This window comes from Lycium barbarum, chromosome 12, assembly GCF_019175385.1.
Source record: "Lycium barbarum isolate Lr01 chromosome 12, ASM1917538v2, whole genome shotgun sequence".
Lineage (NCBI taxonomy): Eukaryota > Viridiplantae > Streptophyta > Magnoliopsida > Solanales > Solanaceae > Lycium > Lycium barbarum.
Genome location: NC_083348.1, coordinates 42,059,724 through 42,075,260, shown reverse-complemented (window position 1 = coordinate 42,075,260; position 15,537 = coordinate 42,059,724). Strand labels below are relative to the sequence as shown.

Here is a 15,537-nt window from a genome sequence, read left to right as displayed (position 1 = left end):
TGATTACTTTTCTCACGGATAGTCATGACGTTTTTCGTTACTCAAACTTCATTTATGGTTCATTTATTTTTCTGATGCGTGATAGTCTTAACATTCCACGTCTTTCCCTTCGACAACTAATCAAGTCACTATACACTGAGTTTTATGCTAAACATCTTACTATGTTGTTTCATAAATTCTTATAAAGTCTTATTCTCACTCACAACTTGGAATTCATCCAGGGACTTACTCCACGAACAAGCTATGCATCTCGTAGTGCCATTATCATGCTCATACTTAATACACTTAAATTATGCATTCTTACACCACAATCACACTTATGACATCACCATTACGACATTACCAATACTAGAAAATCACTTTAAGAGACATTAATCTAGAACCATACAAACACTTTGCTCAAAATATCTTTCACTATAAAGGCCAACAACCTAGGCGTGAGTATGCCATTAAACTTCACACTTTCCCGCTACCCTCTTTCTCTTTACCGATAAGACTCATAATATAGAGTCATACCAACAACCCCAAATTTGAATAGTCGCTCTTACATAAAAAAAAAAAATTATATCATTTGACCACTTTTTTCTTTTACTAGGGAACCCGCAACCGCTACCTTTCCATTCAACGATTTCTTAACGTTCAAAATTTTCACTAACTCCCGAACTTCTAAAAAAATATTTGGCAGAATTTTCTTTGTAAACAAAACTATCCCAAAGTGTACACCCGGTCCAATCTCAACTACAATCAATGCACACAACATTCCATGTACTCAGTATCACTCTCAGTTGCACATATAACGTTAAAAAAACTTTCGAATCAATCGTGACATCTAGCAGAGGAGGATATGCATGTCCTAGTCGTCTGCGGAATAAGTGTTACAACAATTAGACTAGATTCAACTCAACGCTCGAATAAGGAATGAAAGAAGGGGAACCATCCTAGATGTTCAGTAGCCTCAAGGTCATAAGTATGGGCGCCTACATACCCATGAACAAGACTCTACTAAACACTGCTCCATGACCCGGGACTTAAAGCCTAAGCTCTGATACCAACTTTGGTATCACGTCCCAAAACACCCGCTAAATGTGATTGGCACCCAGCAAACACCACCCGCCAGGCGAACCATATATCATACTCTTAACTATTTACAAAAGCACTAAAAGAAAATAAGTGCAGGTCCAACAATGTTATTAATGATAAAATGTGAAATAGTCGCCAACCAAATCTATAATCGATTTATGAAAACCAATCAACGCTAAGGTAAAAAGAATCTCTAGCCCACATCCCACGCTAAGACCATGGAGCATCTAACAGAGTTACATGAGTTTGAGTGTCGGGCATGTAAACCCAAAACAAAAGAAATAACTAGAAATAAACTAGATAAAGCTGAAATGGCTGCCTCCACGAACAATGCGGTGGCTCACCTCAGCAACAGAATCCACTCACGAAGTCTTCAATTACCAGCCTCCTTCTCAACGACAGTATCTGCATGGACATGCAGGTAAGGAGTGAGTTATACATAAATATAACCCAGTAAGATCCTCGACCGCCACTTCAAATACCCCTGGAACAAGTGTTAGAAAATACAAACACACAAGAAGCACAAAAATATTATGCACATGAATATATCGTTATATAATAGCAACCAAGGTCCAAACCACTGTCTATCAAATATATTATATATCTCAACACAATTTACATTACGAACCGCCATAAGTGGCAGTTAAAGAATTAGACGACACTATGAATCCACGGCAACATACACAATGTGCCAAATATGTCCGGAAGCATACACAATGCTAAGGGAAGCATACACAATGCCCCAATATAATCAAGAAACATACACAATGCTGAGGGAAGCATACACAATGCCCCAATATAATCAAAAAGCATACACAATGCTAAGGGAAGCATACACAATGCCCCAATATAATCAAGTAGCATACACAATGCTAAGGGAAGCATACACAATGCCCCAATATCATGGCTCACAGCTATATCACATCACAAAATAATTTATAAAGAGAGTTTTGGATTATTTGAAAATAAAGTATATGCAGCTAGCCTGAAGTATCACCGATTCTGCCAAGCACACGCTCGCCTCAACACATGGACCAGGCAGACAAAACATATTTTTAAAACGGGTTTTGAAAAGCAAGTACCCAAAGCTTAAAGTCTCACTTACCTCAAATTCACAATTCAAGCACACTTCCCAATAATTCAAAACTGCGTTCTCGAGTCTCCGGATTGCCTCAAACTACACAAAAACGAATTTAGAATGGTCAAAACCCTTAGGGTAAACCACTTCTATAGTTTTAGAGGCTTAACCGGTTAAAGTCAAATTTTAAAGGACGAAAACGCCCTCTGATCAATGTGTTCAAAACCCAACAAGACATATGTTTTCGGGAAGGCCTTAACAAGAGGATTCCAACGATATATATTAATCTAAAATCCGACAATATTTGCCCTTTCAAATCAATGATTTGATTGAAAAATCCTAGAGCTAAACTTTCTTAATTCCTCAAAATATCCCCATGTTTTCACCATAAAGATTCACCCATAATTATGTAACAAACTTAAATAAAAGATTAGAGTCATTACCTTGATGAGTTGGGTGAAAAATCTTTATTTTTATCCTCTCCCTTCTTCTCTTTTTCTCCCTTTCTTCTACTACGTTTTTTTTTTTCCTCTTTTGCTTCTACGTTTTCTGCCTCTGCTACAGTGACTTTTTTTTTTCTTTTAAAATCATTCTTCTCCTTTCTTTCAAATTGGGGCTTCAGCCCTTCCTTTTAATTTTTTTTCCTTTTCCTTTTTTGGGCTTGGCCCACTAAATTCCTTCTTTTCTATTTTCTTTTTAATTCCTTTTTAGCAAAAATTACCAAACAAACCCTTATTTAAAAAAAATGAGTTATTACACTTGCTCTCTTCCATAATGAATGATAAATTACAAGCACATGCTCATATTGTGATCATGGATTAGTGAGGAACATTGTTTGACCCACACGAATGCAAATTTCACAAAATAAAATACAGGTTATGCATGGTTATGGAGCGTTGGTAGTAGGTCAAACATGTTAGTTCTATTTCAGAGTGCCTTGTTCTCTTTCATTTGCTGGCGTGATTTCAGAGAAAAGAGTTTCAAGACTCGCATCCTGCAAAAGAAGACGAGCGAAAAAATTAGTACTAACGCATAAATGGGCAAACTGCGTGAGTCCGGCTGAAAGCAGAGTAGCTAGAAAAAGTTGGCATGAAAAAGTTATGCCATATAAGTCACGTTGTAGTATTAAGTGTATGACTGTAGGGGAGTATTGTATCTCGAGGGGTAAGCAGTAAAAAGACAAGACGATAATTTGATAAAGGGGAGATTCAATATAAGAGAGGAATTTCAGATAGGTTTAAGATATCATAGTAACACCCAGGAGGTTTATTCAGTGTGCTATGATGATTTTCAGTGGTACAATTGGTCAGATACTAAAGAATTAGGGTATAACCACTTCAAGCAAGTTTCTGGAAGGCTAGAAGAGAAGCTATGTCTTCATAAAGTTCAAGAGTGGCAGCAACAAGTAGGGCATGAAGAAAAGCCGTAGAGAATCCCACCAAGATAAGGTAAGGCTACAAGAATAACTAAATAAATGACAAAACTACATTGAACGAAAAATGTAGTTTAGGCACAACATTAAAAGACCCTTGCCGAGGGTCTTTCGGAAACAGTCGTCCTACCTTGGTAGGAGTAAGGTCTGCGTACACTCTACCCTCCCCAGACCCCACGATGTGGGATTTCACTGGGTTGTTGTTGTTGTTGTTGTATTAAAATTGTAGAAAACTAAAAATTAAATAACAAACATGTAGTAAAAGAACATAAGTTTCAAGCACAGTAACACTATAGTTACTTGTACTTTCGGCGTGTCCCTATTGAGAAGCACACTATAATTTCTATGTACTCTTAAAACTTGTGCCTAGTCGAAGTATGATACTGAAAATAGGATGAAGTGAGTATAAATACAAAATACAATTAAAGAAGTGGAAATTAAAAAGTAAACTTGGGGCACAATAGTAAGAAAACACTACTTACAGCATTAAAAAAAGGAATAGGTCCAAATTTGCCTTTGAACTTTGCAAAACAGTCCAAATTAATCCTCCAGTAATAGTTGGGGTCAAATCTACCCTTTTCGTTACAAAAGTAGGCAAGATTGCCCTTATTAACTAAGGGCGCAAGCTTTTCAACACGCACAGCCCTTTTTACAAGGGGAAGGATCAAATGTACGTTTGGACCATGCAAAATGGTTCATATTTTCCCCTGAGCTAAGCGAAATATTCCAGATCTGACCACTATCTTTCCCATCCCTTATCTCTCTAAATCATTCATCACCATAACATTGCTTCTCTCCACTCGAAGACCACCACTTCTCACTCCCACGACACTCACAAAAAGAACATCAAATTTTACATAAAAACCACCCAATTCAGGCGATCTCTCTCACACCTTCAACTTTGCCGCTTTCCCAAACACCATTTTACCTCCTCCTCAAGACCACTGGCCTTCGGCCACTATAACCCCACCTTGACTGCACCAATACTACTATAAATAATTTAGGAAGCTGAATTCTATGGAGCTCTAGCACCACTATTGGTGATCTGAGAAAATTGGTGATGGAGTTGCGTCGATGGAGTTCTGATAGAGCTGAAAATTCAACTTGGTAGTGCAACTTTAAAAAAAAAAAAAAAAAAAAAAAAATGGTAAATTGAGTTCCATTTGGGTTGATTTGAGGCTTGAGGGTGGTTATTTTGAGTTTAGTGGATAGAGACCTGTCCAGTAGAGGTTCTGGAGTGTTGAAGAAGACGGTGGTGCCGTCGCCAGAACAATGACCCTATTCTTCAAAGTTCATAAGCAAATCTGGACCATTTTGCATAGTTCAAGGACAAATTTGACCTTTTTTCCTCATAAAGGTCCACATGCTGAAAAACTACTGCCAATAAGGGAAAAATCTAACCTACTTTTGTATTGGAAAGGGTAAAGTTTACCCCAACTATAACGGAGGGCATATTTGGACCATTTCACAAAGTTTAAGAGCAAATTTGACCATTTTCCAAAGGTCAAAGAGAAATAAATATTCTCTAAGGGAAAATAATAAGAAAGGAAAATCCCTCACGCTCTTACTCTTACTCGGATATCCATTTTCCTTATTTTCTAAACTTTTCTTATTTTCTTCTCATTTCCTAAAATTTCCGTTTAGTTCTTCACTGAAGCAGAGAGGACAGGAAGAAGAAAACAAGAATGGCCTGTATGAGAAGTAGAGAAGTGGACTATGACTCCTCATGGATGTCTTCCAACAATGACGATGATAAGAACATGCTGAAAATAATAATGACAACCAAGCAAGCATTTATTATAATTTAAAGCTACAAAACCAAAACTAACAAACATATCCAAAACATCCAAAAGGCGAAGTCCAAAATACTTACGACATGTAATCAGCAATGAAAAATATTGGTACCCTTCCCAATCCAGCACCTTTCCATTTTCTTCTAGGTAAGGCAACAATTTTGTCAGCTTCCGAGCCTGTTGCAGTCAAAACAAACTACGGGACATAACAGTTAGCATGAGATAAGAAACAGCCTCAAAGTAGTACATCTGTCTATTAGCCATATTTGTATACAGACGGCAACAGAATTCAAGCACCGCAAAAGCCCTACAGGGAACAAGAATAACCATCACATCTGATATTAGCTTAGATTGTATATGAGCAGAGAATTTGCTCTAGCATGTACATATTCATGATAATTTGGGAGGAGTTAGAATCATGACATGAATTATACGCCGCCGAATGTAAACATATTTTGGAGCAAGTCTCTTCTGTATCATACTTGGAAAGAGGAAGAATGAATTGTTAGGAAAAGGGATACAATAAAGCTTTGACCATTTATCTTAATCAAGCTTGCTGGGATACAACAAGTTAATAATGAGCATGAAAAAAGAAAAATCCAACATAAAGACGCTTAAAAGCTTTATGATGCTTCCTATATTATTTTGCCATGGCTTCTTCAGTATCGTTTCTTCTGTTTTCCTAACTGCTTTGACTGTTTTTCCTTGAGCCAAGGGTCTATCGGAATCAGCCTCTCTACCTTCCAAGGTAGGGGTAAGGTCTGCGTACACTCTACCCTCCCCAGACCCCAATTTGTGGGATTACACTGGGTATGTTGTTGAAAGAAGCTTAAAAGAGAATATTTTCATCAACTTTAATAACCTTGATAAATGCTTTTAAGAAATTGAAAAGGTAATGCTTCTCAGCAAAATTAATTGGGCGACTCATTAAGGTTTCCCTTCTTTTCAAGCAGTACATCACATACAGGTCAAAAGCCTCAAGCCCACAAATGATCTATGACATCAAAAGTTCATGAAGTGCAACCTTGGAAAGAGCTACCTCTTCAACCTATTCGTGAAATTCACATTCAATAATTCAATTACCAGTTATGTTTAAATGGCTTCAAAAACCATGGATATCTAACTATTTTAGAATTCTTGATAAAACATTATTAATCTCCGGTCAATGTAGACGTCATTTGAAGTGATTCAAGAAATCTATTGACAATTATCATTCGACCACATCATAAGAATTCTTTTTGGATAACCGAGAAGTGGCGCACTGTTCGAAACTCGGTGGATAACCGGCCTGCCCGTCCGCCCTTCTCCACTTAAGAAATTATAAGAAATTGTAGAGTCCAAAGCCTCATTTTAAAAGTTACTCCAAAACTAAACCTTGGAGTGCAAGACTGAATACTTGGAGTGCAAGTTCAGTGACATAGCGCATGAGGTGGGCGTGGAAGTGAGGCTTGAGGCACAGGTCATCCAAAAGAGAGGAAGTTTTAAGTATCTTGGGTTCATTATTCAAGGAAATGGGGAGATTGATGATGATGTCACACACCGTATTGGGGCAGGGTGGATGAAATGAAGGCTCGCTTCCGGAGTCATATGTGATAAGAAAGTGCCACCAAAACTTAAAGGTAAGTTCTACAAAGTGGTGGTTAGACCAACTATGTTGTATGCGACCGAATGTTGGCCTGTCAAGAAATCTCACGTCCAGAAGATGGAAGTTGGGGAATGAGGATGTTACGATGGATGTGTGGGCATACTAGGAAGGATAGGATTAGAAATGAAGTTATCCGAGATAAGGTGGGAGTGGCTTCGGTGGAGGACAAGATGCGGGAAGTGAGGTTGAGATGGTTCCGACATGTGCAGAGGAGAGGCACAAAGGCCCCAGTGCGGAGGTGTGAGAGGTTGGCTAGGGATGGTTTCTGGAGAGGTAGAGGTAGGCCGAAGAAATATTGGGGAGAAGTGATTTAGACAGGACATGGCACAGTTGCAGCTCACCGAGGACATGACCTTAGATAGACGCTGTGGCGAACATGGATTAGGGTAGAAGGTTAATAGAAAGTGGAGCGTTGTCTCGCGGATCCTTCCATACTAGTAGGCGTAGCACTATCCTTGTAGCTTATTGCCTTTTGATTCCTGTCACTATTTGTTGTCTCTTGTACTTCGATTATCGTATCAATTTGCTGTCGTAACTGTTTCTTTTTACATTATGCTATGTTATGCTTTGTATGATATTATGCAATGATTTCTTTACTTCTATTAATTCTTATCTAACCTTTTTCCAAATGCCTTTTCTTGAGTCGGGGGTCTATCGGAAACAGCCTCCCTAGAATATACTGGGTGTGTTGTTGTTGTTAATCCAAAACTAAGACTTGTTATATGATCCATTTTGCTGCATGCTGCACAATTGGGACTATCTTCAGACAGCTAAACCAAAAGCTATGGTCCCTCAACAAGCACTGTAAGAAGCAATTTTGGATGCACTTTTCTCGTATGTGTTGAGAGGTTTCTAGCAGTTCTTCAGAATTTTTATTTCTATTTCCTTCGCAGTAAAAGGCAAAGCACACAAGGATTTTGCGTGCATCATCTCCTATGATGACGTGATGCAATAAGATTCATGCAAAAATGTAGAAAGTTGTGAGAAGACACAGAAACAGTAAAAAGAGCAAATAACAGCTTACAATTTTGACCATCATCATGCAAACCTTGTTATAAACAAAATAACTAGACAAGTAATCACAGAAATAAGAACTTGTATTTACCAGTGGAAACAATATAGCCATAACCCCACAGCTCACTAGCGGAGAGAATAAAAATATTGCCAGGACACAGGGATTTCCTGGAAAATTAAGAGACAGATTAACATTTGCAAGAAAGATCATCCACGTAACTTAAAAGAAAATGCTCAAAATGTTCAACACTAATTGGTGTTGAAATAGAAAAACGCCTCAGAAGATCTCGAAGAAATTATACAGAAACTCTAAATCACAATGTGACCACAGGACCTTCAAATTGTTGATTCGACTTTCAAAAATCTCTTGTGAGTCTCCTTTTGGATTATAATCGATGGAATCCACCATTTCGGTACATAAAGAATATTCGATTTGAACATGCCGTAAGAACTGAAATGTCACAATGTATTTAGACACATGTAAAAGTGATGGAAAACAATGAATATCTTTTTCATACCCGCCAAGTTTATCAACTTCTTGGAAAATGATAAACAGAAGGATACCTTTATTATTGTCACTCCCCACTAATCCAATCCACAAGGATGTACCAGAAAATACAACATTTTTTTTACTTGACCAGCCATCAGGAGAAGCAAATACAACAGGTATGCTAATCAATAAGATTCAAAAAGTAGCAATTAATGCAAAAACAGTCAATTGGAAAGCAAGAGTCATGCTTTTAATCCTCCAAGCTACCAACAAATGAACTTCTGTTTTAAAATGTTTACTAATGATCTAAACAGAAGCTGACAATTACCAGCAGGACACCAATGGGTCAATTTTGTACTCATGGATTTACAAGCAGTTTGGCTTCAGATATCAATCTGAGGAAAATAATGTCAAAACTAGTGAATAACTAAGAGTGCTCATGAGGTTTCTAAGACAACTACATCATATCTTTGCACATAACTGATGAACAAACATTAGAATGGAAATTGATTTGAAGGAAATATAGTACCAAAACCAGCAAAAAATGCCCAGTTTGATTCAAAGAAGTCCAGCCTCTTGTCTAAGCTTAGTCCAGACAGATTCCACTTATACCTAGAAAGTTATGCAATTTTTAATGAATATCCATATCAACACTAACTAGCAATATCGAGCTAAAAAGCAGCACTTACTCAAAACAATAGTATGCATACAACCATGACAGAAGCATAAAATTTAGAGCTTTCCCGATGTAAGGGATAAATCCAGTAACATAAACCTGCACAGTATTGAGAACCAATGGCATTTGAAGACAGGATTCGAGGAAAGGGATTAGCAAAGATATGTACAAAAAGTAGTTCACCTCCTTGGAAAAGAAATGAAAAGAAGTTCACCTCCACAAAGAAAAAAGTCAGTAAGAGGACCGAATAAAGTTGCTCTGCTATACTGATCATAACCCTACATAAAATAAGAAACAAAATAAAACTCACAACTGGTGAGTAGCAGGAACATAGCTCTGCATGGAACATATGTCTGAAGTTAGAAAATATTGCTGCTGTGTACACCATTAACCAGAGAAAAGCAGAACAATACCCTTCAAGATCAGTTGATTTTTCCCTATGAACTGTGTTTTGCGAAGTTTGGAACTCCTTTTGATCAGATAACTTTTTATCATGAGCCCCATAATTCTCCAAAGCAAAAAAACCATGTTTAGCAATGTCATTGTACCTGAGTTACAACACCCGAGGAATAAATCGTTTCAAGCATAGAAGATCTAGATTCTAGAAACTGTCCTAAGTGAGAATGTATGCATTGTAAACATAGATGTTGATGTATGCTTTCCATGGTGGTGATCACATATTGATACATATATGTGCTCACTCATGACTATTGGTTTTTTTCTTTTGCACACAAAAGGATATTGTACAATTGATGTCTTACCCTTGACAAGCTACAGAGAAGAGGGTTTCCAGTTTTGTAACAGATGTAGTCTTTGCAAAGAGAAGGAAGAGGATAACAACCATTTGTTACTCCATTGCAACTTCACAGTTATGCTATGGGGTTTGTCACCATCATGGACTAAAGTGGTGCATTCTTGGTTCCACTAATCCACTCTACAGCTCCTTCAAGGATGGCACAGAAATAATATTCAAAAGACCGCACACACCCTCTGGAACACAATTCCAGCTATGATTTGGTGGGTCGTTTGGAAGGAAAGGCAGAACAAAGAAGACTATACTTAACATCAAGAATAATTGTATATTTTTGCTTTAGCATCTTGGTGCAACATGGCTCTCCTAGATGTAAATGATAGTTCTGCCATTTGTTGACTTTATTAGCTCATTACATAGCTTGTAATGACTACTTTTTGGTAGTAACTTCTCCCAGCATGCCCTTTATGATGGTTTATGAATAAAAGTCCCACTTTACTCATCAAAAAAGGTAATCAGACACTGCTTATAGCTGTGTTAGATCTTCAACTCAAAATCGCAAAGAAATAATGTTAGGTAGGACTAGGGGTAAATTTGAGGGGAAGAACAAAGCACAGTTGGTTGGTAGTTAGTGATAAGTAATGTCAAGAAGAAAGAAACAGGGCTAGTATTTCCATAACAAGCAAAAAGTTTCTATATTCTGGTCTTTATAAACAACCGTCTTGAATAACAATGTTCCCATTTTTCCATGTTCTCAAAGTCTCTATTACCCAAAAATGAATAATTTGTATGTATGTTCTCTATCCTTTATTGATCAAATAAAGATGCTTCTCATAAGATTGGTTCGTTTTCTCCATATTAGGACAGACAACTATTTTTGAAGTGTGCCACCTTCTCGTTATAAGGTTTTGACCCATTAATAATGCAAGGATTCCCCACAGCGGTGGTCGAATATCTGTTTTTTTATTTGCTTATTTTTCTAAAGTATGGTCACTGCGGCATGAGGGTCTGTGCTGGAGGTATTCTTTACTAGTTTCAGGTTTTGGCATACTCAGTGTAAAAGAATGGTTCCACATTGCTAACAGTCAGTCCCTTTTTTTTTTTTTTTTATGAAAAGGTAACACTTGTATTTTTATCCAAAAATCAGACCTGCCACAAACAGTTACAGGTCTCATAGTTACAAAGGAGTATTCAGAAGATCTTCAATCCTATAACAAAAACTTACATAGAACCTAAGACATCCATAAATGATTCTAGATCTTCCATATACTCCTCTTTACACCAAAAGTAGAATAAAGCAAGACAGTTCATTTTCATCTTCTGTAAAGAATTACACTTATTTTCAAAACATCTAAGGTTCCTTTCACTCCACACAGACCACCAGATGCAAGCTGGTATAATTCTCCCTTTGTGGCCAGAAAGGTTGGCATAACTATTCCACGTCTCACATTATCCATGTTAACCCTTTCAAATTGATGAATAAACTCCATATCTGAAAGGTAGTCTTACCGTGAATAAAGAGGTGACTAACAGTCTCTGCTTCTTCACCGCAAAAGAAACACCTTGGACTAAAATTAAAACCCCTTTTCATGAGATTTTCCTGAGTTAGTACCCTGCTTAGCTAGCAGACAGACAAAACAAGAAACTTTGTAAGGGATCTTAACTTTCCATGGCCAGTGGTCAATCTAGTTTCTGTAAATGTTAAAAGTCTTGTATGCCTGCTTGACAGAAAACTTGCCTAGTTTGTGATTCTGCCAGATTAGGCAGTCTTTATCACCAGATGGTCCCTTAAATTGCTCCAAAGTCTTGTAGAAATCTGCTAGTCTCTAAATCTCCCAGTCATTTAGTAGTCTTCTAAAACTCGAATTCCACCCCTGACTAGACCATACCTCTGCCACAGAGGCATTTTGTTGCTGGTTGAGGATGTATATATCTGGGAATAAGAGTTTCAAATTACCTTTTTCTAACCAATTGTCTTCCCAGAAGGATATCTTCATGCCATTTCCTGCCTTTAGTTTGTAATTTCCCTTGAGATTTGGCCATTGATTCCTGATAGCTCTCCATAAACTTGTTCCATGAGTAGTAGTTACAGGTTTCATTGTCCAGTTGTTTTCCCTTTCATATTTCAAACTTATCACCTCTTTCCACAAGGATTGTTCATTGGAAGCAAATCTCCAAAGCCATTTCATCACAAGGCTTTGGTTTTGAGCTTTCAAATTCCTGATTCCCAGGCCCCCTGCCATTTTGCTTCCTATTAGAGCCTCCCATTTAACCAGGTGGATCATCATAGTGTCACTGTTACCCTCCCAAACAAGAGATCCAATCTCTCAATAACACTCTTAGGAATAGGGAATAGGGACATCATGTATGTGGGCATGGCATCCAAAACACCATTGATCAGTGTTAATCTCCCCCACAAGAATAGATATTGGCTCTTCCAGTTCACTAGCCTTTTTTCACATTTCTCAACCACCTCATTCCATATTCCTATGGACCTGCTTTTAGCACCAAGGGGCATGCCCAAATAAACAGTTGGCAATTCCCCAGATCTTCCTCCCAGCACCTCAATCAAGGAGGACAAATTAGTTACCTCATTTACTGGATATAAGAAGCTTTTATTCTAGTTAATGTGTAAACCTGAAACTGCTTCAAAAAGGATAAAGATCACCCTAAGAATATTTAGTTGCTCCCTGTCAGCATCACAAAAGATCAGAGTATCATCAGCATATTGGAGATGAGTAATCTCCATATCTTCCCCTACTCTGTTAGAAACTTTGAAACCCTTAATCCACAAATTTTCTTGAGCAGTTCTTAGCATATCATTGAGGCCTTCCATAGCAATGATAAATAGGAAAGGAGATAGAGGGTCACCCTGTCTTGAGCCTCTCTGAGAGGGGAAGAAACCTGTTGGAGATCCATTAATGAGGATAGAAAACTTCACTGAATTGATGCAAAATTTTATCCACCTAATCCATCTAGAACCAAAACCTCTCTTAGCATTTTAGAATAAAATTCCAGTTGAGATGATCATAGGCTTTCTGTATATCCAGCTTGCATATAAAATACCTGGCTCACTGCTCCTCAGTCTTGAGTCCACACACTCATTTGCCATAAGAATAGCATCCATTATCTGTCTTTCTTTGATGAAGGCTAGTTGATGGTTATCTCCCAATTTGTGCATTACCTTCTTAAGTCTTTCAATCAATAATTTGGAAATGATTTTGTAGATGCTACCTATCAGGCTGATAGGTCTGAAATCTGTCAGCTCCTTAGCTCCCATCTCTTTTGGAATCAAAGCCACATAAGTGGCATTAAAACTTTTCTCAAAGAAGCATCTATCATGAAAGTTTTTTACTGCAGCAATGACCTCCTCAGCTACCACTTCCCAGCAATGAACAAAAAAAGCCATTGTATACTCAATGCGGGTCGAAGCATCTGGTTGCCGGGTTGGTTAAATGTTTTACCTATTAGAAAGAAAAGAACTTAAATAAAAATACTTAAAAGCATGGCGATACATTTATACAAAACTTCTATCCTGAGCACACGCAATGGAACCGTAGACAGTCAAGTGAAATCCAAACTCATCAGGTCCAGGAGCTTTGTCTCCAGCACATAGTTTGACACAATTCAAGATTTCCTGGTTTTCAAATTCCTTTTGCAACATCTGGTTCTCTTCTTCTATAATTCTGAGGCCATCTCTAATACCACCAGTTGGTGTCCATGATTCAGTTTCAGAATATAGTTTCTGGTAGAATTCAACAATTTCCTTCAGGATTTTTGATAGTCTGTCCATCAACATTCAGTTCATCAATGTTGTTGAATCTTCTGTGTGAATTAGCAGTTTTACGAAAGAACTTAGTGTTCTTGTCCCCCTCCTCCAACCACAAAGCCCTTGATCTTTGTCTCCATGCCACCTCATTCTCCTTAGCAATTTCCTCAAATTCAAAAAGTAAAGCAGTTTTTGAATAGATTTCCTCTTCATTCAGGGCCCTATGTTCATGAATTGCTTCTAGTTCTGCAAGCTGGTTAAGGATGGATTGTTTCTGCAAAGCAAGATTACCTTGAGTAGTTTTATTCCACTCTCTCCGTTTGTCTTTGAGTGCTCTCATCTTGAAGGCTAAAGTGAAATCTGGCCTCCCTTCACATACAAAAGAGCACCACCATTCTTTGATTTTCTCCACAAACCCTTCGGTGAGTAGCCAGCAATTTTCAAAATTAAAGTAGGATTTCACAGGTTCCCAATTTCCACTTTGGAGCGTAATAGGTGTGTGATCAAATGTTACTCTACTAAGGACTGATGGTCTGATGTTCATGAACCCCTCATCCCATTCATCAGAAAAAAGAAATCTATCTAATCTGGCTGCTATATCATAACCATCTCCCTTTCTCCAGCTAAAATTGCCCCCTATTAAGTGAGGTTCTAGCAACCCCATATCTTTAATGAAATCAGAAAACTCAGTCATTACTCTGGTGATTCTGATACAATTCTTCTCTGAGGGGAATCTAACAATATTAAAATCCCCACAAACCACCCAAGGCCCTTTGAATAAACCTCTGGCAGACCCAACTTCCAACCATACTTCTTCTCCTTCCCCTCTATCATTAGGAGCACAGATAGCAGTTAGCTACCAAATATGTTTTTGGTTCTTACCAATAAATTTACAAGTTAGAGAATAAGCCCCCACACTACTGATATCACCTAACCAGACTCTCCCATCCCATAACATGAGAATTCCACCCCTGGTACCACTAGCTTCCAGTTGACAATTTAGCCCATCTGTTATCCCACAAATCTTTGACAAACTCCTTTATATCACCTTCAATGTCTCTTGAAAGCAATAAATATCAACCTTGAGGTTTCTCTTGCTAGTTTGGTTAAGCCCCCTCACATTCCAGTAAACAATGTTGACTGTCATTGATCACCAGGATAGTTGTATCCCCCTCTGCTCCTTGTACTATTGCTCCTTATATCCAAATTTTTTAATTCTTTGAATCCCTTAACAGTTGGAGTTGATATCAGCTTTGTTTCTGTTTTTTCAACAAAATTCTGCCTCATGCTATCAATTTTCATAAATAGCATCAAAGCTTCCTTCTTGCACCCCGATATGTCCACCTTAAATTCCTCGCTGAATTTGATGATACTTTGTTGAATCCAAATTGGGATGGCAGAATCCGACTCTTTTCCTTCCTCAGGACTCTGCTGGTCTAAAGGGACAGCATCTTCAATAGTGATCAGATGAAGATTCCCCATCACTTCTCAGTAAATTGTTCTTTTGCATGTGAGTCTTCTCCAATGGAGAAGGAACTATTGAACAATCTACAGCCCTTTCTGTTTCTTCTTGTCCATCTTGTGTTTCCCGTTCCTCGTCTTGTATAATCTCTTGGTATTGATCCATCACTTTTTCTCCTACATCATTCCTTGTTGGTGTGAGAGACGTCATTATATCCAATTCTGGAGAATTTCTGCTTAATGGTAAAGAACAAGAAGAAGAAGCAGGAAGAGTATTTTCCTTTTGCTTGCTGGTCACTCCTTCCCAAGTCGCAAAGCTCTCTAGAAATCTGGAAGCAATTTCTTTCA

The 15,537-nt window shown here is 37.9% G+C and overlaps 1 protein-coding gene across 3 annotated transcripts in view; it reads right to left on the bottom strand.

Annotated features, from left to right (window-relative positions):
* Positions 1 to 2,875: 2,875 nt before the first annotated feature.
* Positions 2,876 to 15,537, bottom strand: part of LOC132623739 (protein EI24 homolog) — a 39,786-nt gene continuing 27,124 nt past the window's right edge. Inside the window, exons 5-11 of one of the 3 annotated variants that reach the window (XM_060338543.1) lie at positions 9,622 to 9,756; positions 9,423 to 9,544; positions 9,222 to 9,307; positions 9,062 to 9,144; positions 8,134 to 8,210; positions 5,464 to 5,579; positions 2,876 to 3,152 (exon numbers count right to left, since the gene is read on the bottom strand). In XM_060338543.1, the coding sequence (XP_060194526.1) occupies positions 3,086 to 3,152; positions 5,464 to 5,579; positions 8,134 to 8,210; positions 9,062 to 9,144; positions 9,222 to 9,307; positions 9,423 to 9,544; positions 9,622 to 9,756 (686 nt within the window). In that variant the 3' untranslated portion in view covers positions 2,876 to 3,085. The remainder of the gene's footprint in view (positions 3,153 to 5,463; positions 5,580 to 8,133; positions 8,211 to 9,061; positions 9,145 to 9,221; positions 9,308 to 9,422; positions 9,545 to 9,621; positions 9,757 to 15,537) is intronic. The other 2 variants (XM_060338541.1, XM_060338542.1) reach the window with 2 other exon arrangements.